The sequence below is a fragment of the Tachyglossus aculeatus genome, chromosome 6, assembly GCF_015852505.1.
Source record: "Tachyglossus aculeatus isolate mTacAcu1 chromosome 6, mTacAcu1.pri, whole genome shotgun sequence".
NCBI lineage: Eukaryota > Metazoa > Chordata > Mammalia > Monotremata > Tachyglossidae > Tachyglossus > Tachyglossus aculeatus.
This window is the reverse complement of record NC_052071.1, coordinates 13,752,535-13,779,108: the sequence shown is the minus strand read 5'-3', so window position 1 is coordinate 13,779,108 and position 26,574 is coordinate 13,752,535. Positions and strand designations below refer to the sequence as shown.

The 26,574-nt window shown below is 51.7% G+C and overlaps 1 protein-coding gene across 1 annotated transcript in view; it reads right to left on the bottom strand.

Annotated features, from left to right (window-relative positions):
• AMOT (angiomotin) overlaps positions 1-26,091 on the bottom strand; it is a 65,982-nt gene extending 39,891 nt beyond the window's left edge. Inside the window, exons 1-4 of the mRNA XM_038748482.1 lie at positions 25,938-26,091; positions 20,455-20,568; positions 14,155-15,055; positions 7,459-7,882 (exon numbers count right to left, since the gene is read on the bottom strand). Coding sequence (XP_038604410.1) covers positions 7,459-7,882; positions 14,155-14,996 — 1,266 coding nt within the window. The 5' untranslated portion in view covers positions 14,997-15,055; positions 20,455-20,568; positions 25,938-26,091. The remainder of the gene's footprint in view (positions 1-7,458; positions 7,883-14,154; positions 15,056-20,454; positions 20,569-25,937) is intronic.
• Positions 26,092-26,574: the final 483 nt, after the last annotated feature.

The following is a 26,574-nucleotide window of genomic DNA, read 5'->3' as shown; positions in this document are numbered from 1 at the left end:
CAGGCCCGTGCCCTAACCCTATGCAGCAGACAAATGGCAGCAAACCTTGTGAATCCCAGGCCCGTGCCCTAACCCTATGCAGCAGACACATGGCAGCAAACCTTGTGACTCCCTGGCCCATGCCCTAACCCTATGCAGCAGACAAATGGCAGCAAACTTTGTGACTCCCAGGCCCATGCCCTACCCCTATGCAATCAATCAATCAATCGTATTTACTGAGCGCTTACTGTGTGCCGAGCACTGTACTAAGCGCATGGGAAGTACAAGTTGGTAACATATAGACACAGTCCCTACCCAACAGTGGGCTCACAGTCTAGAAGGGGTAGACAGAGAACAAAACCAAACATATTAACAAAATAAAATAAATAGAATAGGTATGTACAAGTAAAATAGAGTAATAAATATGTACAAACATATATACATATATACAGGTGCTGTGGGGAAGGGAAGGAGGCAAGATGGGGGGATGGAGAGGGGGACAAGAGGGAGAGGAAGGAGGGGGCTCAATCGGGGAAGGCCTCCTGGAGGAGGTGGGCTCCCAGTAGGGCACTGAAGGGAGGCAGAGAGCTATAGAGGGAGGGCATTCCAGGCCAGGGGGATGAGACAAATGGCAGCAAACCTTGTGACTCCCTGGCCCACGCCCTAACCCTATGCAGCAGACAAATGGCAGCAAACCTTGTGACTCCCTGGCCCGTGGCCTAACCCTATGCAATCAATCAATCAATCGTATTTATTGAGTGCTTACTGTGTGCAGAGCACTGTACTAAGCGCTTGGGAAGTACCCGTTGGCAACATATAGAGACAGTCCCTATCCAACAGTGAGCTCACAGTCTAGAAGGGGTAGACAGAGAACAAAACCATACATATTAATAAAATAAAATAAATAGAATAGATATGTACAAGTAAAATAAATAGAGTAATAAATATGTACAAAAATATATACATGCATACAGGTGCTGTGGGGAAGGGAAGGAGGCAAGACGGGGGGAATGGAGGGGGGAGGAGGGGGAGAGGAAGGAGGTGGCTCCGTCTGGGAAGGCCTCCTGGAGGAGGCGAGCTCTCAGTAGGGCCCCGAAGGGAGGAAGAGAGCTAGCTTGGTGGATGGGCAGAGGGAGGGCATTCCAGGCCAGGGGGATGAGACAAATGGCAGCAAACCTTGTGACTCCCTGGCCCATGCCCTAACCCTATGCAGCAGACAAATGGCAGCAAACCTTGTGAATCCCAGGCCCGTGCCCTAACCCTATGCAGCAGACACATGGCAGCAAACCTTGTGACTCCCTGGCCCGTGCCCTAACCCTATGCAACAGACAAATGGTAGCAAACCTTGTGACTTCCTGGCCCCTGCCCTAACCCTACGCAGCAGACAAATGGCAGCAAACCTTGTGACTCCCAGGCCCGTGCCCTACCCCTATGCAATCAATCAATCAATTGATCGTATTTATTGAGCGCTTACTGTGTGCCGAGCACTGTACTAAGCGCTTGGGAAGTACAAGTTGGCAAAATATAGAGACCGTCCCTACCCAACAGTGGGCTCACAGTCTAGAAGGGGTAGAAAGAGAACAAAACCAAACATATTAACAAAATAAAATAAATAGAATAGATATGTACAAGTAAAATAGAGTAATAAATATGTACAAACATATATACATATATACAGATGCTGTGGGGAAGGGAAGGAGGCAAGACGGGGGGATGGAGAGGGGGGCGAGGGGGAGAGGAAGGAGGGGGCTCAGTCTGGGAAGGCCTCCTGGAGGAGGTGAGCTCTCAGTAGGGCCCCGAAGGGAGGAAGAGAGCTAGCTTGGTGGATGGGCAGAGGGAGGGCATTCCAGGCCAGGGGGACGAGACAAATGGCAGCAAACCTTGTGACTCCCTGGTCCGTGCCCTAACCCTATGCAGCAGACAAATGGCAGCAAACCTTGTGACTCCCAGGCCCGTGCCCTATCCCTATGCAATCAACAATCAATCGTATTTATTGAGCGCTTACTGTGTGCAGAGCACTGTACTAAGCACTTGGGAAGTACAAGTTGGCAACATATAGAGACAGTCCCTACCCAACAGTGGGCTCACAGTCTAGAAGGGGTAGACAGAGAACAAAACCAAACATATTAACAAAATAAAATAAATAGATATGTACAAGTAAAATAAATAGAGTAATAAATATGTACAAACATATACACATATATACAGGTGCTGTGGGGAAGGGACGGAGGCAAGACGGGGGGGATGGAGACGGGGACGAGGGGGAGAGGAAGGAGGGGGCTCAATCTGGGAAGGCCTCCTGGAGGAGGTGAGCTTTCAGTAGGGCCCCGAAGGGAGGAAGAGAGTTAGCTTGGTGGATGGGCAAAGGGAGGGCATTCCAGGCCAGGGGGATGAGACAAATGGCAGCAAACCTTGTGACTCCCTGGCCCGTGCTCTAACCCTATGCAACAGACAAATGGTAGCAAACCTTGTGACTCCCTGGCCCATGCCCTAACCCTATGCAGCAGACAAATGGCAGCAAACCTTCAGACTCCCAGGCCCGTGCCCTAACCCTATGCAATCAATCAATCAATCAAATCGTATTTATTGAGCGCTTACTGTGTGCAGAGCACTGTACTAAGTGCTTGGGAAGTACAAGTTGGCAACATATACAGACCGTCCCTACCCAACAGTGGGCTCAGAGTCTAGAAGGGGTAGACAGAGAACAAAACCAAACATATTAACAAAATAAAATAAATAGAATAGATATGTACAAGTAAAATAAATAGAGTAATAAATATGTACAAACATATACACATATATACAGGTGCTGGGGAAGGGATGGAGGCAAGATGGGGGGGATGGAGAGGGGGACGAGAGGGAGAGGAAGGAGGGGGCTCAATCTGGGAATGCCTCCTGGAGGAGGTGAGCTCTCAGTAGGGCCCTGAAGGGAGGAAGAGAGCTAGCTTGGTGGATGGGCAGAGGGAGGGCATTCCAGGCCAGGAGGATGAGACAAATGGCAGCAAACCTTGTAACTCCCTGGCCCGTGCCCTAACCCTATGCAGCAGACAAATGGCAGCAAACCTTGTGAATCCCAGGCCCGTGCCCTAACCCTATGCAGCAGACACATGGCAGCAAGCCTTGTGACTCCCTGGCCCGTGCTCTAACCCTATGCAACAGACAAATGGTAGCAAACCTTGTGACTCCCAGGCCCATGCCCTAACCCTATGCAGCAGACAAATGGCAGCAAACCTTGTGACTCCCAGGCCTGTGCCCTAACCCTATGCAATCAATCAAGCAATCTTATTTATTGAGCGCTTACTGTGTGCAGAGCACTGTGCTAAGCGCTTGGGAAGTACAAGTTGGCAAAATATAGAGACCGTCCCTACCCAACAGTGGGCTCACAGTCTAGAAGGGGTAGACAGAGAACAAAACCAAACATATTAACAAAATAAAATAAATAGAATAGATATGTGCAAGTAAAATAGAGTAATAAATATGTACAAACATATATGCATATATACAGGTGCTGTGGGGAAGGGAAGGAGGCAAGATCGGGGGATGGAGGGGGGACCAGAGGGAGAGGAAGGAGGGGGCTCAGTCTGGGAAGGCCTCCTGGAGGAGGTGAGCTCTCAGCCCCGAAGGGAGGAAGAGAGCTAGCTTGGTGGATGGGCAGAGGGAGGGCATTCCAGGCCAGGGGGATGAGACAAATGGCAGCAAACCTTGTGACTCCCTGGTCCGTGCCCTAACCCTATGCAGCAGACAAATGGCAGCAAACCTTGTGACTCCCTGGTCCGTGCCCTAACCCTATGCAGCAGACAAATGGCAGCAAACCTTCAGACTCCCAGGCCCGTGCCCTACCCCTATGCAATCAATCAATCAATCGTACCTATTGAGCGCTTACTGTGTGCCGAGCACTGTACTAAGCGCTTGGGATATACCCGTTGGCAACATATAGAGACAGTCCCTACCCAACAGTGGGCTCACAGTCTAGAAGGGGTAGACAGAGAACAAAACCAAACATATTAACAAAATACAATAAATAGAATAGATATGTACAAGTAAAATAAATAGAGTAATAAATGTGTACAAAAGTATACACATGTATACAGGTGCACTGGGGAAGGGAAGGAGGCAAGACGGGGGGAATGGAGGGGGGAGGAGGGGGAGAGGAAGGAGGGGGCTCCGTCTGGGAAGGCCTCCTGGAGGAGGTGAGCTCTCAGTAGGGCCCCGATGGGAGGAAGAGAGCTAGCTTGGTGGATGGGCAAAGGGAGGGCATTCCAGGCCAGGGGGATGAGACAAATGGCAGCAAACCTTGTGACTCCCTGGCCCATGCCCTAACCCTATGCAACAGACAAATGGTGGCAAACCTTGTGACTCCCTGGCCCATGTCCTAACCCTATGCAGCAGACAAATGGCAGCAAACCTTCAGACTCCCAGGCCCGTGCCCTAACCCTATGCAATCAATCAATCAATCAATCGTATTTATTGAGCGCATACTGTGTGCAGAGCACTGTATGAAGCGCTTGGGATGTACACGTTGGCAACATATAGAGACAGTCCCTATCCAACAGTGGGCTTACAGTCTAGAAGGGGTAGACAGAGAACAAAACCAAACATATTAACAAAATAAAATAAATAGAATAGATATGTACAAGTAAAATAAATAGAGTAATAAATATGTACAAAAATATACACATGTATACAGGTGCTGTGGGGAAGGGAAGGAGGCAAGACAGGGGGATGGAGAGGGGGGGCGAGGGGGAGAGGAAGGAGGGGGCTCCGTCTGGGAAGGCCTCCTGGAGGAGGTGAGCTCTCAGTAGGGCCCCGATGGGAGGAAGAGAGCTAGCTTCGTGGATGGGCAAAGGGAGGGCATTCCAGGCCAGGGGGATGAGACAAATGGCAGCAAACCTTGTGACTCCCTGGCCCGTGCCCTAACCCTATGCAGCAGACAAATGGCAGCAAACCTTCAGACTCCCAGGCCCGTGCCCTAACCCTATGCAATCAATCAATCAATCAATCGTATTTATTGAGCGCTTACTGTGTGCAGAGCACTGTACTAAGCGCTTGGGATGCACACGTTGGCAACATATAGAGACAGTCCCTATCCAACAGTGGGCTCACAGTCTAGAAGGGGTAGACAGAGAACAAAACCAAACATATTAACAAAATAAAATAAATAGAATAGATATTTACAAGTAAAATAAATAGAGTAATAAATATGTACAAAAATATACACATGTATACAGGTGCTGTGGGGAAGGGAAGGAGGCAAGACGGGGGGATGGAGAGGGGGGCGAGGGGGAGAGGGAGGAGGGGGCTCCGTCTGGGAAGGCCTCCTGGAGGAGGTGAGCTCTCAGTAGGGCCCCGAAGGGAGGAAGAGAGCTAGCTTGGTGGATGGGCAGAGGGAGGGCATTCCAGGCCAGGGGGATGAGACAAATGGCAGCAAACCTTGTGACTCCCTGGTCCGTGCCCTAACCTTATGCAGCAGACAAATGGCAGCAAACCTTGTGACTCCCAGGCCCGTGCCCTATCCCTATGCAATCAACAATCAATCGTATTTATTGAGCGCTTACTGTGTGCAGAGCACTGTACTAAGCGCTTGGGAAGGACAAGTTGGCAACATATAGAGACAGTCCCTACCCAACAGTGGGCTCACAGTCTAGAAGGGGTAGACAGAGAACAAAACCAAACATATTAACAAAATAAAATAAATACATATGTACAAATAAAATAGAGTAATAAATATGTACAAACATATATACATGTATACAGGTGCTGTAGGGAAGGAGGCAAGACAGGGGGATGGAGAGGAGGACGAGGGGGAGAGGAAGGAGGGGGCTCAATCCTGGAAGGCCTCCTGGAGGAGGTGAGCTCTCAGCAGGGCCCTGAAGGGAGGAAGAGAGCTAGCTTGGTGGATGGGCAGAGGGAGGGCATTCCAGGCCAGGGGGATGAGACAAATGGCAGCAAACCTTGTGACTCCCTGGCCCATGCCCTAACCCTATGCAGCAGACAAATGGCAGCAAACCTTCAGACTCCCAGGCCCATGCCCTAACCCTATGCAATCAATCAATCAATCGTATTTATTGAGTGCTTACTGTGTGCAGAGCACTGTACTAAGCGCTTGGGAAGTACAAGTTGGCAACATATAGAGACCGTCCCCACCCAACAGTGGGCTCACAGTCTAGAAGGGGTAGACAGAGAACAAGCGCCCCTTCGCCTACCAGATGCCTTTCCATTACGACTCTCCACTTGTTGAGCGCGGACTCAGTAGTCTTAACCTTCGAGTGTACGGTCTCAAGTGTCTACATGCTATCTACTTCCAGGAAGCACCCAGCCCAGCTCCCCCTTCCTTCCTCTCCCCCTCGTCCCCCTCTCCATCCCCCCATCTTACCTCCTTCCCTTCCCCACAGCACCTGCATATATGTATATATGCTTGTACATATTTATTACTCTATTTATTTTACGTGTACATATCTATTCTATTTATTTTATTTTGTTAGCATGTTTGGTTTTGTTCTCCGTCTCCCCCTTTTAGACTGTGAGCCCACTGTTGGGTAGGGACTGTCTCTATATGTTGCCAACTTGTCCTTCCCAAGCGCTTAGTACAGTGCTCTGCACACAGTAAGCGCTCAATAAATACGATTGATTGATTGATTGATTGACAGGGACTCTGTCCAATCTGATTAACTTGTTTCTGCCCCAGTGCTTAGAACAGTGCTTAGCATATAGCAAGCGCTCAACAAGCGCCCCTTCACCTACCAGTTGCCTTTCCATTACAACTCTCCACTTGTTGAGCGCGGACTCAGTACTCTTAACCTTCGCGTGTACGGTCTCAAGTGTCTACATGCTATCTACTTCCAGGAAGCACCCAGCCCAGCTCCCCCTTCCTTCCTCTCCCCCTCGCCCCCCTCTCCATCCCCCTCATCTTACCTCCTTCCCTTCCCCACAGCTCCTGTATATATGTTCGTACATATTTATTACTCAATTTATTTTACATGTACATATCTATTTTATTTATTTTATTTTGTTAGCATGTTTGGTTTTGTTCTCCGTCTCCCCCTTTTAGACTGTGAGCCCACTGTTGGGTAGGGACTGTCTCTAGATGTTGCCAACTTGGACTTCCCAAGGGCTTAGTACAGTGCTCTGTATACAGTAAGCGCTCAATAAATACGATTGATTGATTGATTTGCACCCAGTAGGCACCCAGCCTAGCGCTTTCCACACTGAAGATGCTCAGCGCACAGCAGGTGCCCAGCACAGCGCTCTGTACACCATGTGAGCCCCACGTGGGGCGGGGATTGGGTCCAACCCGATTTGCCTCTACCCATCCCGACGTCTGGCACACGGGAAGTGCTTAAATACTACAGTTACTATTACCAGGGGCTCAACGCAGCACTGGGCACACGGAAGGCCCTCAGTAAACCCTGACGAGGGGAGGAAGCCGAAGCCGGCGGAAGGGACGACGGCCGCCCAGAACCCGCCCGCCCTCCTCCTCACCTTCTGCAGTCTGGCCACCTTCTCGTAGCAGCCGTCCAGCTCCTGTCGGATGGCCCGGTTCTCCTCTGACAGGATCTCCACCATCTGCTGGGCCCTGGCCACGATGGCGAACGGGTCCGCCGGGAATGGCTGGTAGGGGCCCGGAGGCTGGCCCCGGGGCCCGGGCGGGTACGGCTCCAAGGGGGGCAGGGTCGGCTGGCCCAGGCGGTAGGGGTCCCCCGGGTGGAGGGGCTGCGGGGCCCTGGGCAGGAGCGGGCCCAGGTCGCCCGGGCTGGGGGTCAGGGGCGGCGGCAGCGGCTGGCACGGGGAGAGCCTGGACGGCGGCGGCGGGGACTGCAGCATGGTCAACGAGCCCAGGGACGTGAGCGAGGAGGTGGGGCTGTGATGGTGGGGGGGCCTCTGCAGAACCGCATCCTGGCCCGGCCTGCCGGACGAGAGGGGAGTGAGCGGCCGGTGGTGGTCGAAAGCCGCCGACAAGGGTGGTGTCTGCGACAGGAGCCACGCTAAGGTGGCTCGAATGCAACCTGAACGGAGCCAGCCCCGACCCATCGGGGAGGCAGGGATTTCATCCCCGCCCTGACGGGAGGGGAACCCGAGAAGCCAGCCCCGACCCACCCGGGAGGCGGGGATTTCATCCCAAGTGCTTAGGACAGTGCTCTGCACACAGTAAGCGCTCAATAAATACGACTGAATGAATCCCCACTCGGACGGGCGAGGAACCCGAGAAATCAAGCGACTTGCCCAAGGTCGCTCGGCAGCCGAGAGGTTCCCGCTTCCAGATCCGGGCTCTTTCCGTCGGGCCACGTTGCTTCTTGGGCAAGCGCCCAGTCGGTCAATTGCATTTATTATTATTAAATAATAATAATAACGGCGTTTATTGAGCGCTTGCTAAGTGGCCAGGCACTGTACTAAGCGCTGGGGTGGGCACAAGCGTCCCACGTGAGGCTCACAGTCTCAATGCCCATTTTACAGATGAGGGGACAGAGAAGTGAAGTGACTTGCCAAAGGTCACACAGCACATAAGTGGCGGAGCCAGGACTAGATCCCATGACCTTCTGGCTCCCAGCCCGTGCTCTAACCACTACATCATCTGTGTTTTATTGAGCGCTTACTGTGCGCAGAGCACTTGGGAGAGTACAATATAACAATCTAACCAGACACACGTCCTACCTGCAAAGCCTAGAGCCTACAAACTCCTTTTATGCTGGATGCTTCTAGCACTTCGGCTCTAGAACTGAGTGCACGTTAGTGTGCGAGAGTATGCGTGTGTGTGTGTGCGAGTGAGAGATTACACGTATGTGCACTCATGACAGTCTGTGTGCATGTGCATGACAGTCTGTGTGTGTGTGCAAGTGAGTACATGTGCGCATGCGTGAGTGTGTGTGTGTGCTAGCATGCATCTGTCTAGTCTCCCCACCAGTAGTAGTAGAAATGGTATAATAATAATAATAATGGCATTTATTAAGTGCTTACTATGTGCAAAGCACTGTTCTAAGCGCTGGGGATGCTGATGGTATTTGTTAAGCGCTTATTATGTGCAAAGCACTGTTCTAAGCGCTGGAGAGGTTACAAGGTGATCAGGTTGTCCCACGGGGGGCTCACATTAGTCCCCATTTTCCAGATGAGGGAACTGAGGCCCAGAGAAGTGAAGTGACCTGCCCAAAGTCACACAGCTGACGGTTGGCGGAGCCTGGATTTGAACCCACGACCTGTGACTCCAAAGCCCGGGCTCTTTCCACTGAGCCATGCTGCTTCTCTGGCTGACCCGGGCCCACGGCGAGCCCCCCTCTCTCCTCCCTCCAGCCCCCGCACACACTAGGTTACTAGGGATGTTACTAGGTGATCAGGTTGTCCCACGGAGGGCTCAAAGTCTTCATCCCCATTTTACAGTTGAGATAATTGAGGCCCAGAGAAGTTAAGTGACTTGCCCAAAGTCACACAGCTGACAATTGGCAGAGCTGGGATTTGAACCCATGAGCTCTGACTCCAAAGCCCAGGCTCTTTCCACTGAGCCACACTGCCTCTGTATGCTGTATGTACTGAGCACCCCTGGGTGCCAGCCACTGTGCTAAGCGCTTGTGAAGGCACAGAAGGATGAAGGTGATCTGGGTCCCGCTGATGCTCCAGATGGGGAATCCGAAATGGAAACGTTTTCCCAGCGGAGCGACCGGGGTCATCGGACGCCGAAGGCCGGACACCGAGGGCCTGCTTTTAGACTGTGAGCCCACTGTTGGGTAGGGACTGTCTCTATATGTTGCCAATTTGTACTTCCCAAGCGCTTAGTACAGTGCTCTGCACATAGTAAGCGCTCAATAAATACGATTGATGATGATGCTGGTCCTGGGGGCTGGCCGCCGGGAGAGTCCAACACAACGGGATCGCTAGAGACGTACCCTGCACACGATGAGCAGCGTGGCTCGGTGGAAAGAGCCCGGGCTTTGGAGTCAGAGGTCGTGGGTTCAAATCCCAGTTCTGCCACTTGTCAGCTGGGTGACTTTGGGCAAGTCATTTCACTTCTCTGGGCCTCAGTTCCCTCATCTGAAAAATGGGGATTAAGACTGTGAGTCCCCTGAGAGACAACCTGATCACCTTGTAGCCTCTCCAGCACTTAGAACAGTGCTTTGCACGTAGTAAGGGCTTAAAAAATGCCGTTAACAAAAAAAGAAGCTCTGCACAGTAAGCGCTCAATAAATACGACTGAGTGAATGAAAGATAAGAAACACCCCTCTAAAGAGCAAGCACCCTGCGGGTAGGAATCACGTCTATCTATTCAATTGGACTGGACCCTCCCAAGTGTTCAGTACAGTGCTCTGCACACAGTAGGTGCTCAACAGAGGCCATGAAATGATTCAGTAATAACAGGCCACCACAAGAAACTGAGGCATCTCCAACCCTGGGGTATTTTTAAAGAAAGAATAACCACTCCTCTGTCCTGACGTGGGTGACCCTGGGCTTGTCATTTCATTTCTCCGGGCCTCAGTTTCCTCATCTGCAATTCAGGACAATATACCTGTTCTCCTTCCCTCAGAATATGAGCTACGAATGGGGCTGGGGCTGTTTCTGACCTGATTGTTTTGTATCAACCCCAGGGCTTCGTGTAATAATAATAATGATGATGGTATTTGTCCAGAGCTTAGAATTGTGCTTGGCACATAGTAAGCACTTAACAAATACCAAAATTATTATTATTATTATTATTAAGTGCTTATTAAGTGCCAAGCACTGTTCTAAGCCCTGAGATAATAATAATAATAATAATAATGGCATTTATTAAGCGCTTACTATGTGCAAAGCACTGTTCAGGTTACAAAGTGATCAGGTTGTCCCATGGGGGGGCTCACAGTCTTAATCCCCATTTTACAGATGAGGTAACTAAGGCCCAGAGAAGTTAAGTGACTTGCCCAAAGTCACACAGCTGACAACTGGCGGAGCCGGGATTTGAACCCATGACCTCTGGCTCCAAAGCCCGTGCTCTTTCCACTGAGCCACGCTGCTTCTCTACCTCATGAGTTTACCTCATCTGTAAACTGGGGATGAAGACTGTGAGCCCCACGTAGGACAGGGACCGCGTTCACCGTGATTTGCTTGTATCTAGCCCAGTGCTTGATACAGTGACTGGCACATAGGAAGCGCCTAACAAAGACCATTATTTTTATTATTATTATTATTATTACCCCCTTGTAACAATGCCTGTGTCAGGGAGAGGCAGAGGATTCCCAGCAGCAGCTAAAGGGTTACCTTCCCCACATCCTCCTTCATCCTGGGGCGAGTCAGCGGGCTGGCTGGGCAACCTCGGAGCAGACCCCCTGCATTGTTTGAGAGAGGAAATGACCCCTAGGCTACTCACTGACACAGGCTTAGCCAGGGCTTTCAGCAGCTTCAAATTCCACCCTGACATTTCTTTGGGCCAAAGCTTTGCATGTAGTAAGCGCTTAATAAATGCCACCATTATTATTATTATTATTATTCCCTGCAATGCCCCTCCCCACTTCTTCCTCCTTTAATCCAGTTTTTCCCCTCCGTAAGAACTCTACCAAAAGTCCACCATGAAGCACCATGGCACAGTAAATGGAGCACAGGCCCGGGAGTCAGGAGACCTGGGTTTTTGTTGTTTTTTTTTTGATGGCATCTGTTAAGCTCTTACTATGTGCAGAGCACTGTTCAAAGCGCTGGGGGGGATACATGGTGATCAAATTGTCCCACGTGGGGCTCACAGTCTTAATCCCCATTGTACAGACGAGGTAACTGAGGCTCGGAGAAGTTAAGTGACTTGCCCAAGGTCACCCAGCAGACATGGGGCAGAGTCGGGATTCGAACCCATGACCTCTGGCTCCAAAGCCCGTGCTCTTTCCACTGAGCCGCGCTGCTTCTAATCCTGGCTCTTCCACAAGCTAGCCAGTCAGTGAATCGTACTTCCTGAGTGCTTACTGTGCGCAGAGCATTGTACTAAATGCTTGGAACAGTACAATATTTCAATAATCAGACATGTTCCCCGCCCACAGAGAGCTTACTGTCTAGAGGGGGAGATGGACGTTAATGTAAAGAAATAAATTACAAAAAGGGACATAAGTGCTGTGGGGCTGAGCGGGGGGTGATGAATGAAGGGGGCGAGTCAGGGTGACACAGAAGGGAGTGGGAGAAAAGGAAAGGAGGGCTTAGTCAGGGAAGGCCTCTTGGAGGAGGTCAGCGCTTAGTACAGTGTACAGCACACAGTAAGCGCTCAATAAATATGACTGAATGAATGAATGAATGTGCCTTCAATGAGGCTTTGAATAGTAGGGGGAGATAATAATAATTATGGTTATTTGTAAAGTGCTTAGTATGGGCCAGGCACTGTACTAAGCACTGGAGTCAATACAAGCAAATCGGACTGGACGCAGTCCCTGTCCCACGTGGGGCTCATGGTCTCAATCCCCATTTTACAGATGAGGTAAATGAGGCCCAGAGAAGTGAAGTCACTTGCCCAAGGTCACAGAGCAGACAAGTGGCGCAGGCGGCATTAGAACCCAAGCTCTTCTGACTTGCCGGGCCCTTACTCTATCCACTACGACACGGCCGGGAGGCTGGACTTGCCTCTGTCGGTCTCTTCCCTCCCAGCGGCCCCAGGCCCTAGGGCTTAGCAGGGCACTCAAACTGGCAGATTTTAGCGATGTTGTGAAGGTGGGACCGACGGGCTTTAGCGATGGTTTGAATATGTGGGTTGAATGAGAGACGGGAGGCGAGGATAACGCCAAGGTGTCGGGAAGGGTGGTGGTGCCGTCTACAGTGATGAGAAAGCCAAGCGGAGGACAGGGTTTGGGTGAGAAGATAAGGAGTTCTGTTTTGGACATGGTAAGCTTGAGGTGATGGAAGGACTTTCAAAAATAGAGATGTCCTGAAGGCAAGCTTTGCCTGCCTAGGCCTCTGAGAGGAAGATGGAGAGCGCTATCATCACCCAAACCTCGTCCCAGGGAGAAAGTGGGATGGGGGGTGATGGGCGGGAAGGGGGCAGCAGGGGAGAAAGCCACCCTTCCTGAACTTCTCTGTAACCACCACCACCTCCTCTCTTTCCCAGACTGACCCAATCAATCAATCATATTTATTGAGCGCTTACTGTGTGCAGAGCACTGTACTAAGCGCTTGGGAAGTACAAGTTGGCAACATAAGGAGGAAGAGGCTACCGGAAACGGGCCCGGTCGAACTCTCCAAGCCTGGTCACGCCCTTGAGTCCCCTCCCCACCATTGGGAGTGTTGCAGCATGGCCGAGTGAAAAGAGCACAGGGTTGGGAATCAGGAGGCTCCGTCGCTTGTCTGCACTGTGATCTTGGCCACGTCACTGAACGTGTCTGGACCTCATTTTCCTCCCCTGGAAAATAGTGATGAATTCCTCCCCCTTGAACTACGAGCCCTGTGTGGGACAGGAACTGGGTCAGATCTGAGCGTAACGGATCTGCCTCAGCGCTTAGCCTAGTGCTCAGTACCTAGTAAGCTCTTCGCAAATACCACAATTCTTATTAGGCAGTCAAACAGTCAAAGGTACAGGAGGCCCGAAGTGGAGAATCGGGCAGCCCGACCATATCATCCCCGAGCACCCCCTAAGAGCAAGACAGGCCAGGGATGACCACAAGTGACGGCCCCCACTTCATTCCCCTATTATCCTTCCCACCCACCCCTGCTCTTCCTGTGGGGGCTTCCAAATATCTGGGCTTCTGAAATAACAGTGGGACTGAAAAAGAAGCCGAAGGAGAGGATTCCCCCACTCCGGACTATTAGCTTGCTGTAGGCAGGGAACGTGCCTGTGAATTTTACTCTCCCAAGCTCTTAGTACGGTGTTCTGCACACGGTAGGCGCTCAGTAAATACGACTGACTGACTGCCTGAGGGCACGGGGTCTCCGGCAGGAGCTTACCACGGAAGCGAGGAGAGTCTCAGCCTTCCCCGAGCCCTGGGGAAACCAGAGGATTCCCATCCACCTTGCGGGTAGAAGCGGCCCCGCTCAGCTCTCCTGCTCGGGCACGGAGAGACGGGCGAGGGGGTTGAGAGTCTGAGATGACCACCAGAAATCCAAGACGGTGGCCGGTTCTCCTCATCACCCATCCGTCCGCCCTTCCCCGCCAACGTTCCCCAAAACCAACCCACCTCCCTCTTCCCTCCGCCCCTGTGGGAGAGCAGCAGGGGGCCGGAGATGGAGGAATCGGGGGGAAGGGTCTCGGCTTACCTCATGGCCCCATACTCGGGCGGGTGCTGGTACCTCACGACCGGCCCCTCGGCTCTCCCCGGCTGGCTCAGGCGATGGTCGCCATAGAAGTGGGCCACCTCCTTGCCCGGGGCGGGCACGCTCTTGTACGGGTACTCCGGTGGCGGTCCCCTGGGCTCCACGCCCTTCAGGCCGGCCGGCCCCGGGGGCTTGTAGAAGTCGCCCGAGCCGCCGGGGGCCTGGTAGAGGTCGCCAGGCTGCGGCGGTGAGAGCGGGGCGCTGGTGACGGGCGCGTGGGCCTTGACCCCGCTGGTGGCCAGCGACAGCTGCATCAGCCGCTCGCTGAGGGAGCGGACGTGGCCCCGCTTGAGGTCCCGGAGCCCCTCGTCCTGGTGAACCTTGCCCGGGTTGACCCGCTGGACGGCCGGCCGGCCCTCGGTGCGCATCTTCTGGTTGGTCACGCCCGTGACGTAGAAGGCGGCCCCGACGCTGGCGTGCTGCTGACCCCGGAAATACTGCGACTGGACCTTGGCCTCCTCGTAGGTCGGGAGGTCCTCGCCGGCCGCCAGCCTCGGCAGCAGCTGCTTCTCCATGACGCTGCTGTCCACCTGGATCTCCTGGCCCTGGGGCTCCTGCCGGGCCGCGTGGGCCCCGCCCAGCTGGGCCGGGTGCTCCTGGGGGCTCAGGCCCTCCCCCTGGGCGCCCGGCCCGCCACCCCCGCTGGGGAAGGGGGCCACATTCCCCGTGGCTTGTTGGTGCAGGGCCAACAGGCCGCGGTTCTCATTGGAGTTGCCGTAGCGCAGCTGCTCTTGCAGAAGACGCTGTAACACCGTGGTGGCCGCTTGCTCGTCGGAATTCCTCATCGCCGACGACGGGGCCTGGCGGGGCCGTGGCGGGAAGGGGCGCCCGGGATGCCCCTGGCCTGGGAAAGACAGGAGGGACGGGGGGTGCCCAGGTGAGCAGCCCACGGCGGGTTCTGGGATCTAGTCCCGGCTCCCTAGCTTCTCTGCTGGGTGACCTCGTTTCACTTCTCTGGGCCTCTGTTCCCTCATCTGGAAAACGGGGACTGAGACTGTGAGTCCCATGTGGGACGGGGACCACGTCCAACCTGATCTGCTTATAATAATGACAGTATTTGTTAAGCGCTTTCTATGTGCCAGGCACTGTTCTAAGCGCTGTGGTAGATACAAGGGTCATCAGACTGTCCCACATGGGGCTCACGGGCTTCATCCCCATGGGGAACTGAGGCACAGAGAAGTGGCTTGCTCAAGGTCACACAAGTGGCAGAGGCGGGATTAGAACCCACGTCCTCTGACTCCCAAGCCCGGGCTCTTTCCACTGAGCCACGCTGCTTCTTCGCCTGGCACGTAGTAAGCGCTCAGCAAATACCACAATTATTATTATTATTGCTCTCCCAGGGGGTGGCGGGGCGTGTCAAAGGGGCTCCTCGGTCCCACCAGGCCAATGAGGTGGGAGGGTGATGAGGAGGCCACTGGGCAGGGAGGGTAGCAGTGGGGAATCTTTATAAATCAAATTATAAATATATTCATTTATGGGGAATATTTATAAATAAAATTATAAATATATTCATATATACTAGGCAGGGAGGCGGGAGAATAAAGGGAGTGGGAGAAGCAGCATGGCTCAATGTATATATGTATATACTTCCCAGAATGAGCCCCCTCCTTCCTCTCCCCCTCCTTCCCCTCCCCACAGCACCTGTATATATGTATATATGTTGTACACATTTATTACTCTATTTTACTTGTACATATTTATTCTATTTTATTTTGTTAATATGTTTGGTTTTGTTGTCTGTCTCCCCCTTCTAGACTGTGAACCCGCTGTTGGGTAGGGACCGTCTCTATATGTTGTCAACTTGGACTTCCCAAGCGCTTAGTACAGTGCTGTGCACACAGTAAGTGCTCAATAAATACAACTGAATGAATGAATGCATCGTCCAAGAAGGGTTCCCTTCTTTCACTTTGGTCCCTGGGCACCTGGGCTGGTAAAGTCTCCCTCCCTCTCTGCAAGGCTGAGTTAAAAACAGCCCACTCGGGTTACTGGAGGAAAGAGTTCATTCATTCATTCATTCAATTGTATTTATTGAGCGCTTACTGTGTGCAGAGCACTGTACTAAGCGCTTGGGAAGTACAAGAGTTCCAGAAGTCAGTGGAGCAGAACCCAGGCTTGGGTGTCAGGACTTCCTGGGCCTTAATTCTCCTTTCTTGATGCAAGACGTGGAGGGGTGGGGCACATCAATCAGTGGATGGTGTTTAATGAGCGCAGAGCACTGTACTAAGCACTAGGGAGGGAAACAGCATGGCCTAGTGGATAGAGCACAGGACAAGGAGTCAGAAGGACGTGGGTTCTAATTCGGGCTCTGCCACTTGTCAGCTGTGTGACCTCAGGCAAGTCACTTCACGTCTCTGGCCCTCAGTTAAGTCCTCTGTAAAAATGGGGATTAAGAGTGTGAGCCCCATGTGGGATTGTGTCCAACCTGATTAACCTGTATCTACCCCAGTCCTTAGACCATCATCATCATCAATCGTATTTATTGAGCGCTTACTGTGTGCAGAGCACTGTACTAAGCGCTTGGGAGGTACAAATTTGGCAACATATAGAGACAGTCCCTACCCAACAGTGGGCTCACAGTCTAAAAGGGGGAGACAGAGAACAAAACCAAACATACTAACAAAATAAAATAAATAGAATAGATATGTACAAGTAAAATAAATAGAGTAATAAATATGTACAAACATATATACATATATACAGGTGCTGTGGGGAAGGGAAGGACCAGTGCTCGGCACAAAGGAAGTGCTTAACAAGTACCACAATTACTATTATTTATGATTATGAATACAGTGGGGTGGGCACAATCCCACCCCTCGAAGAGTTTACAATCCAGTGGGCATAGCTCGTGCCCTACTCCTCCTGCCCTGAGGGTGAGGATGCTGACGGGCAGCCAGGCAGAGCGAGCCCTTCCAGGATGCCAGGCCCTGGCCAAGGATGCATCCAGGACTCCGAGATGGAAAGGGATTAAGCAACAATAATTGGGGTGTTGGTTCAGTGCCTACTCTGTGCCAAGCACTGTCCTAAATGCTGGGGTAGATATAAGATTATCAGGGCAGATGCAGCCCCAGTCCCACATGACTTTGGGCAATGTCATTTCACTTCTCTGGGCCTCAGTTCCCTCATCTGTAAAATGGGGATTAAGACTGTGAGCCCCACATGGGACAACCTGATCCCCTTGTATCCCCCCAGCGCTTAGAACAGTGCTTTGCACATAGTAAGCGCTCAATAAATACGAATGAATGAATGAATGGGGCTCCCAATCTAAATTGCAGGGAGAGCGGGAATCCATGAATTGGAAAGGGACCGGGCTGACTCCCTGTCTCTGTCCCAGGAGGCTGCCACTAGTAATAATAATAACAACAATAGTGGCATTTGGTAAGCGCTTACTGTGTGCCAGGCACTGTACTGAGCACTGGAGTGGAATCAAGGAAATCGGGTTGGACACAGTCCCTGTCCCCAGTCTCAATCCCCAATTTCCAGATGAGGTAACTGAGGCCCAGAGAAGTGAAATGACTTGCCAAGGACACACAGAAGACAAGTGGCAGAGTCGGGATTAGAACCCATGACCTTCTGGACTTTCAGGCCCACGCTCTAGCCACTATGCCATGCTGCTGCTTCTCCTTATGGGTGAAGACCTGAAAATCCAGAAAATCCAAGCCCAGGTAGAAACCCCTGTTTATCACTACGTGGATCGAGAAGGGGCTTAGTGCCAGAGGTCATTTAATAAAAATCCATCTGAGGACTGGGACAGCAGAAAGCTTCATCGGACAGAACCTGCGGCCCTAAAAGCCTTTTTTCCGGTCGTGAGCTCTAATAATAATAACGAACAACGTTTGCTAAGCGCTTACTGTACGTCAGGCACTGTACGTCTCTAGATGTTGCCAACTTGTACTTCCCAAGCACTTAGTCCAGTGCTCTGCACACAGTAAGCGCTCAATAAATATGATTGAATGGATACAAGCCAACTGGGCTGGACGCAGTCCATGCTCCACGTGGGGCTCACTGTCTCGATTCTCATTTTAACAGAGGAAGGAACTGAGGCCCAGAGAAGTGAAGTGAGTTGCCCAAGGACACACAGAGAACAAGCGGCAGAGTCAGAATTAGAACCCATGATCTCTAGACTCCCAGGCTCTATGCACTGCTCCATGGAGATCTGTGAGATAACTACTGTAAGCTCCTTAAGGGTGAGGCTCATATATACTGATTCTATTGTGTTGTAATCTCCTCAGCGCTTAGCACAGTGCTCTGAATACAATAAGCGCTCATTAAATACGATTTTCAAAGCCTTACTGAAGGCACATTTCCTCCAAGAAGCCTTCCCTGGATAAGCCCTCATTTTCTCTCCTCTCGCTCCCTTCTGCATTGCCCTTGTACTTGGATTTTGCTCCCTTCATTCATCCCTCCCTCAGCACCTCAGCACTTAATTCACTCATTCATTCATTCAATCATACATATTGAGCACTTACTAATCACAATAATAATAATAATGTTGGTATTTGTTAAACGCTTATGATGTGCCAAGTGCCGTTCTAAGCGCTGGGGTAGTAGATATGAGGTAATCAGGTTGTCCCCTGTGGGGCTCAATCAATCAATCAATCAATCATATTTATTGAGCGCTTACTGTGTGCCGAGCACTGTACTAAGCGCTTGGGAAGTACAAGTTGGCAAGATATCAAGTTGGCTCACAGTCTTCATCCCCATTCTACAGATGAGGTAACTGAGGCACGGAGAAGCTAAGTGGCTTGCCCAAGGTCACACAGCTGACAAGTGGCGGAGCCAGGATTAGAACCCACAACCTCTGACTTCCAAGCCTGTGCTCTTTCCACTATAATAATAATAATAATGATGGCATTTATTAAGCGCTTAAAGCACTGTTCTAAGCACTGGGGAGGTTACAAGGTTGTCCCACAGGGGGCTCACAGTCTTAATCCCCATTTTACAGATGAGGTGACTGAGGCCCAGAGAAGTGAAGTGACTTGCCCAAAGTCACACAGCTGACAAGTGGTGGAGCCAGGATTAGAACCCACAACCTCTGACTTCCAAGCCTGTGCTCTTTCCACAATAATAATAATAACGATGGCATTTATTAAGCGCTTAAAGCACTGTTCTAAGCGCTGGGGAGGTTACAAGGTGATCAGGTTGTCCCACAGGGGGCTCACAGTCTTAATCCCCATTGTGCAGATGAGGTGACTGAGGCCCAGAGAAGTGAAGTGATTTGCCCAAAGTCACCCAGCTGACAATTGGCGGAACCGCGGCTTGAACCCATGACCTCTGACTCCAAAGCCCGGGCTCTTTCCACTGAGCAACGCTGCTTCTCTAGCCATGCTGCTTCGTACTGAGCGCTTGGAAGGGTACTATCCAACAAAAAACAGTGACATTTCCTGCCCACAATGAGCTGCGACTTCACTACTCCCTCTCCAACGCCCCAAAGCAGCCTGCTTCAATGGCAGGGATCCCAAAAGGAGAATCAATCAATCAATCAATCGTATTTATTGAGCGCTTACTGTGTGCAGAGCACTGTACTAAGCGCTTGGGAAGTCCAAGTTGGCAACATATAGAGACAGTCCCTACCCAACAGTGGGCTCACAGTCTAAAAGGGGAGAGAAGCAGCGTGGCTCAGTGGAAAGAGCCCGGGCTTTGGAGTCAGAGGTCGCGGGTTCAAAGCCCGGCTCTGCCAATTGTCAGCTGTGTGACTTTGGGCAAGTCACTTCACTTCTCTGTGCCCTCATCTGGAAAATGGGGATGAAGACTGTGAGCCTCCCGCGGGACAACCTGATCACCTTGCAACCTCCCCAGCGCTTAGAACAGTGCTTGGCACATAGTAAGCGCTTAATAAATACCATCAATCAATCTATACAACAAAAAACAGTGACATTTTCTGCCCACAGTGAGCTGCGACTTCACTATTCCCTCTCCACTGCCCCAAAGCAGCCTGGGCCAGATGTTCTGCTTCAATGGCAGGGATCCCAAAAGGAGAATCAATCAATCAATCGTATTTATTGAGCGCTTACTGTGTGCAGAGCACTGTACTAAGCGTTTGAGAAGTACAAGTTGGAAACATATAGAGACAGTCCCTACCCAACGGTGGGCTCACAGTCTAGAAGGGGGAGACCATCATTATTATTATTATTATTATTTAATCCCAGGGGACCTATCTAGTTGCCTCTCTAGAGAAGCCTCTCTTGCTGCCCTGGGGCGCCTTCCCCAGTCCCGCAACATCAGCCTAGACACCTCCATCCATACCGATTTCTGCTGCCCCTCAGGCGGGCCTCCTCGGGCAGGGGCTGGGCTCTCTGCTCATGCTCCACCGCCAACGGCACGACGCTGCAACGACTCTCCGGTCACCCCTGCCTCGACCTGTGGAGAGAATGAAGGCGTTCAAACAGTGTGGCCCTCCCCAGCTCCTTCACCCCCTCCCCCCTCCCCCAAGTTCTCATTCCTGGAGGGAACCAGCTGGGAATTCCGTCTCCTCACGGTCCACCGGCCAAGTGCCAGGAAGCTGTCTTAGTGGGCCTGGCCCGGATCTTTTCTTTCTTTTTTAAGTGGTATTTGGTAAGCGCTTACTAGGTTCCCGTCACCGTAATAAGCGCTGAGATGGACAAGCGGCGGAGGCAGGATTGGAACCCATGACTTGACTCCCAAGCCCATTCTCTATCCACTACGTCTACCCACTACATTCACTATCCACTACCTCCTTCCCCTCCCCACATCACCTGTATATACGTACATATGTTTGTACGTATTTATTACTCTATTTTATTTGTACATATTTATTCTATTTATTTTATTTTGTTAATATGTTTTGTTTTGTTGTCTGTCTCCCCCTTCTAGACTGTGAGCCGGCTGTTGGGTAGGGATCGTCTCTATATGTTGCCAACTTGTACTTCCCAAGCGCCTAGTACAGTGCTCTGCACACAGGAAGCGCTCAATAAATATGATTGAATGAATGAATGAATATATGCTAAGCAGGTCGGACACAATCCTTGTCCCACATAGGGCTCACAGCCTTAACCCCCATTTTACGGATGGGGGCATTTATTAAGCACTTACTAGGTGCCACGCACTGTTCTAAGCACTGGGGAGGTTACAAAGTGATCAGGTTGTCCCATGGGGGGCTCACAGTCTTCATCCCCACTTTACAGACGAGGGAACTGAGGCACAGAGAAGTGACTTGCCCTGAGTCACACAGCTGACAAGTGGCGGAGCCGGGATTTGAACCCACGACCACTGACTCCAAAGCCCGGGCTCTTTCCACTGAGCCACGCTGCTTCTCTAAATGAGCTGAAGTGACTTGCCCAAAGTAATCAGGTTGGACACAGTGCGTGTGCCAAATAGGGCTCACAGCCTCAATTCCCATTTTTACGGATGAGGTAACTGAGGCCCAGAGAAGTGAAGAGACTTGTCCAAGATCGCACAGCAGACAAGTGGCAGAGCCAGATTAGAACCCGGGTCTTTCTAACTTCCAGGCCCGCCCGGGCTCTATCACCTAGGCCACGCTGGATCAGGGCAGAATCCTCCACCGGAGGGTTGGGGTGGAGAGACCCCCTCTCCCCATTCATTCCTACTTTTTGAGCGCTTACTGTGTGCAGAGCACTGTACTAAGTGACACACTCCCTTCCCACAACGAGCTCACAGCTGGGTAGAAATGGGGAACGGGCAAGGGCTGCCCCTCTCTTGGGTCCAGAAGCTTCAGTGGGGCCTGGACCCACAAATTCAATCAATCAATTGCATTTATTGAGCACTTAGTGCGTGCAGAGCAATGTACAGAGACAGTCCCTACCCAACAGTGGGCCCAGCCCTCTATACATTGCCAATTTGTACTTCCCAAGCGCTTAGTACAGTGCTCTGCACATAGTAAACGCTCAATAAATACGATTGATGACGATGATGATAAAGGGAGCAAGTCAGGGTGACGCAGAAGGGAGTGGGAGACGAGGAAAAGTCAATTGCATAGACAGTGCTGTGTGCAGAGCACTGTACTAAGCGCTCGGGAGAGTACAATAGAACAGCTACATTCCCTTCCTGCAATGATCTTACAGTCTAGAGGGGGAGACGGACATTCATAGAAATAAATAAAATTAAGAAGGGCTAGCTGGGCTTTCCCTCTCACCAACGTGGGCTACCAAGGAGGGGTGGAGGAAATTTGGGAAGTCAAGGAAACTTGATTCTCTGATGAAGTTTAGTCTGCTTATTCCAGACGATTCTATCGCCAGGAAAATAGAAAGAGGCCAGGGAAAAAAGCTCCCTTTAACTCGGCTTGACCCGTTGAACTCCTCCGATGTGCCTATTAACTCTGTTATAGTGTAATAATAATTATTATTATTATTTATTAAGCGCTTACTACGTGCCAAGTACTGCTCTAAGCGCTGGAGTAGATACAAGGTAATCAGGTTGCCCCACATGAGGCTCACCGTCTTCATTCCCATTTTACAGAGGAGGTAATTGAGGCAACAGAGAAGTCACCCAGCAGACAAGTGGCGGAGTTGGGATTAGAACTCATGTCCTCTGACTCCCAAGCCCGTGCTCCTGCCATTAGGCCACGTATTGTACTCTTCCAAGCGCTTAGTACAGTGCTCTGCACACAGGAAAGAACTCAATAAATACCACTGATTGATACAAGATTATACAAGCCTAAACACACACAAACATTCATTTTCATTCAGTTGTATTTATTGAGTGCTTACCGTGCGCAGAGCACTGTACTCAGTGCCGTGTATTATACTCTTCCAAGCGCTTAGTACAGTGCTTTGCACACAGTAAAGAACTTGATAAATACCACTGATTGATACAAGATTACACAAGCCTAAACACACACAAACATTCATTTTCATTCAGTTGTATTTACTGAGTGCTTACTGTGCGCAGAGCACTGTACTCAGTGCCGTGTATTATAGTCTTCCAAGCGCTTAGTACAGTGCTCTGCACACAGTACTCAATAAATACCACTGATTGATACAAGATTATACAAGCCTAAACACACACAAACATTCATTTTCATTCAGTTGTATTTATTGAGTGCTTACTGCGCGCAGAGCACTGTACTCGGTGCTTGGGTGAGTACAAAATAACAACTAGACAAATTCCCTTCCCACAACAAGCTTAATAATAATAATAACAATAATGACGGTATTTGTTAAGCGTTCACTACACGCCAAGCGCTGTTCTAAGCGCTGGGGGGGATACAAGGTAATCAGGTTGTCCCACGTGGGGCTCACAGTCTTCATCCCCATTTTACTGAGGCACAGAGAAGTGAAGTGACTGGCCCAGAGTCACCCAGCTGACAAGTGGCGGCGCCGGGATTAGAACCCACGACCTCTGACTCCCAAGCCCGGGATCCGCTTACAGGCTCACACACTCGGCACCAACTGGGGCACGTCCTGAACTTCAGGATCCCCGCGTAGACGATCTTCCCTAAGGGGAAAGCACAATTTGGGCGACTCCGTTTCCTCGGCATCCTCCGTCCTTTACAACAAACTTGTCCGGAAAACCCCTCCTCGCGACAAACTCCTCTAGGCCCAAACCACCCCAGAGTGAGTTTCCTGGGAGTCATGACAACTTCCCAAGTTTTAACATATTTCCTAAATTCCAAGTCTCCCCACCCCGGCCTCCTTCCACTCTGTGACAAAGAAGATGGAGCTTCCCAGACAGGTCAGCGGGTGAACCTCGGACCTGAATCAATCAATCAATCAATCGTATTTATTGAGCGCTTACTGTGTGCAGAGCACTGGACTAAGCGCTTGGGAAGTCCAAGTCGGCAACGTATAGAGACAGTCCCTACCCAACAGCGGGCTCACAGTCTAGAAGGGGGAGACAGAGAACAAAACCAAACATACTAACAAAATAAAATAAATAGAATAGATATGAGAGGACTGAACAGAGGAGTTGATTCCAGTATCAGTGGCTGGCACTGCCCGCCCTCCCTCGCCTCTGCCTGGCATACCCCTGCGAGAACAGGGAGACCGTAAGCTCATTGGGGGGAGGGAATGTCTGCTTATTGTTCTATTGTACTCTCCCAGACGCTTAGTATAGTGCTCTGCACACAGTAAGCGCTCAATAAGTACGACTGAAGGAACAAATGAAGGGCACCGAGCCAGCAGGAGGGCAAGAGTGCTGCCAAGTGTGAGCAAAGCTTTTCGCTTTTGTGCCGGGCCCAAAATGACCATGACATGGGGCCACAGCTGCCCCGTAGCCCTGGTAGTCGCTGTGAACTTCACCAGTGTTGGGCCTTGTACTTCCCAAGCGCTTAGTATAGTGCTCTGCACACAGTAAGCGCTCAATAAATATGATTGAATGAATGAATGAATACTTGTACATATCTATTCTATTTTATTTTGTTAGTATGTTTGGTTTTGTTCTCTGTCTCCCCCTTTTAGACTGTGAGCCCGCCGTTGAGTAGGGGCCGTCTCTATATGTTGCCAATTTGTACTTCCCAAGCGCTTACTACAGTGCTCTGCACATAGTAAGCACTCAATAAATACGATTGATGTTGATGATGGGGAGCCGGGCCATTGCACAACAAAGAGGGCTTGCTCTGCCTCAGCTGCAGGGACCAGAGGAAAACTTGCTGAATGGAGCTAAGAGGGACCTGGGTTCTAATCCCAGCTCTGCCGCTTGCCTGCTGTGTGACCCTCGACGAGTTGCTTAACCTCTCTGCGCCTCAGTTTTCTCATCGGTAGGGAAAAATGGGGGTCAAACACCTTTTCTCCCTCCCACTTATATTGGGAGCCCTGTGGGAGATAGGGACTGTGTCTGATCTGGTTGTATTATAGCTACCCCAGCACAGCGCTTGACGTAGAATAAGTACCGAGCAAATACGGTACTTGTTCAGTGCTTATTATGTGCCAGGCACTGTATTAAGCGCAGGGTGGATACAAACAAATAAGGTTGGATCCAGTCCCTGTCCCACAAGGTGCTCACAGTCTCAATCCCCATGTTTTTAGACTGTGAGCCCACTGTTGGGTAGGGACTGTCTCTATATGTTGCCAATTTGTACTTCCCAAGCGCTTAGTACAGTGCTCTGCACATAGTAAGCGCTCAATAAATACGATTGATGATGTTAAAGATAAGGTCGCTGAGGCCCAGAGAAGTCAAGTGACTTGCCCAAGGTCCCACAGCAGACAAGTGGTGGAGCCGGGATTAGAACCCATGACCTCCTGACTCTCAGGCCTGTGCTCTATCAACTATGAGCGTGGCTCAGTGGGAGGAGCCCGGGCTTTGGAGTCAGAGGCCGCGGGTTCAAATCCCGGCCCCGCCACTTGTCGGCTGTGTGGCTTTGGGCAAGTCACTTCCACTTCCCTGGGCCTCAGTTCCCTCATCCGTAAACGGGATGAAGACCGTGAGCCCCTCGTGGGACAACCTGATTACCTTGTCTCTATGCCAGCGCTTAGAACAGTGCTTTGCACATAGTAAGCGCTTAACAAATACCAACATTATTATTATTACCGTAATTATGGAACAAGAGACGGAGGGGTGGCTTCGGCCACCAGCAGGGCCCTGTACCTTAGGGGCCGATTCTTTCGGGAACACCAATCCCCAAAAGGTTTTTTCTTTGCCGGGACCCCCGCAGCTTTGAAGGCTCGGGGTAGCCCCCTTCCCTGACCCCACAGGTGGCCAAGGATGCCGTTCTCTCCGCTCTCTCCGCGGCCCCCGCCTCATCCAGAGCAGTAAACCGGTCCCCTGGCTCTACTCCCAGGCTTGGCCGCCGTGGGTGGCCCCCCCTAACTCACCAGAGACACATTGGGGACAGCCATCTGCAGGTCCGCTTTCAGGGAAACAAGCAGGCTCTGTCCGCGGCCCGAGGAGAAGGGTCTCGCCCGGCCCCGGGCTCACCGCCCACCTCCCCGACGGGACCCGGCGATGCCAAGGCCAGACGGGACCACACCTGTGGAAAGCCAACTCTGTGCCCCCTGCCCACCGGACCAGGGGGTTGCCCAAGGAGGTTAGTCTCGCCGCCGGGCCACGCCGCGAGACCCCGGGTGGGACCCCACCTGGGGAAGGCCAACTCTGTAGCCCCACGCCCCCCAGATTTGGGTGGCGTCCCGGCTTGCGAAATGGCCCGTGGGACGCGGGCCCTCCCCGCCCGCGGGCTCTCGCCCTGGGTGGCTGCCCAGCTGGGGAGCTCAGGAGGCTGACTGCTGGGTGTGGGGGGGCCGCTGGTTCGCACTGGTGGCCACACTGGCCCGGGGGGCTCCTGGCTGGCCCACCTCCCCGGGATCCCTTTCTCCCACACCCGGTTCTTCGAGCCAGCCCAGTGGAGCTCAGGTGCAGCTGGAGCAGGTGCGTGGACAGGGGCCAGCGTTCCTTAGCTTCATTCCACAGAGCCCCAGTCACTGCCCAGAGGGGGAAGGGAGGAGGCAAGGAGGC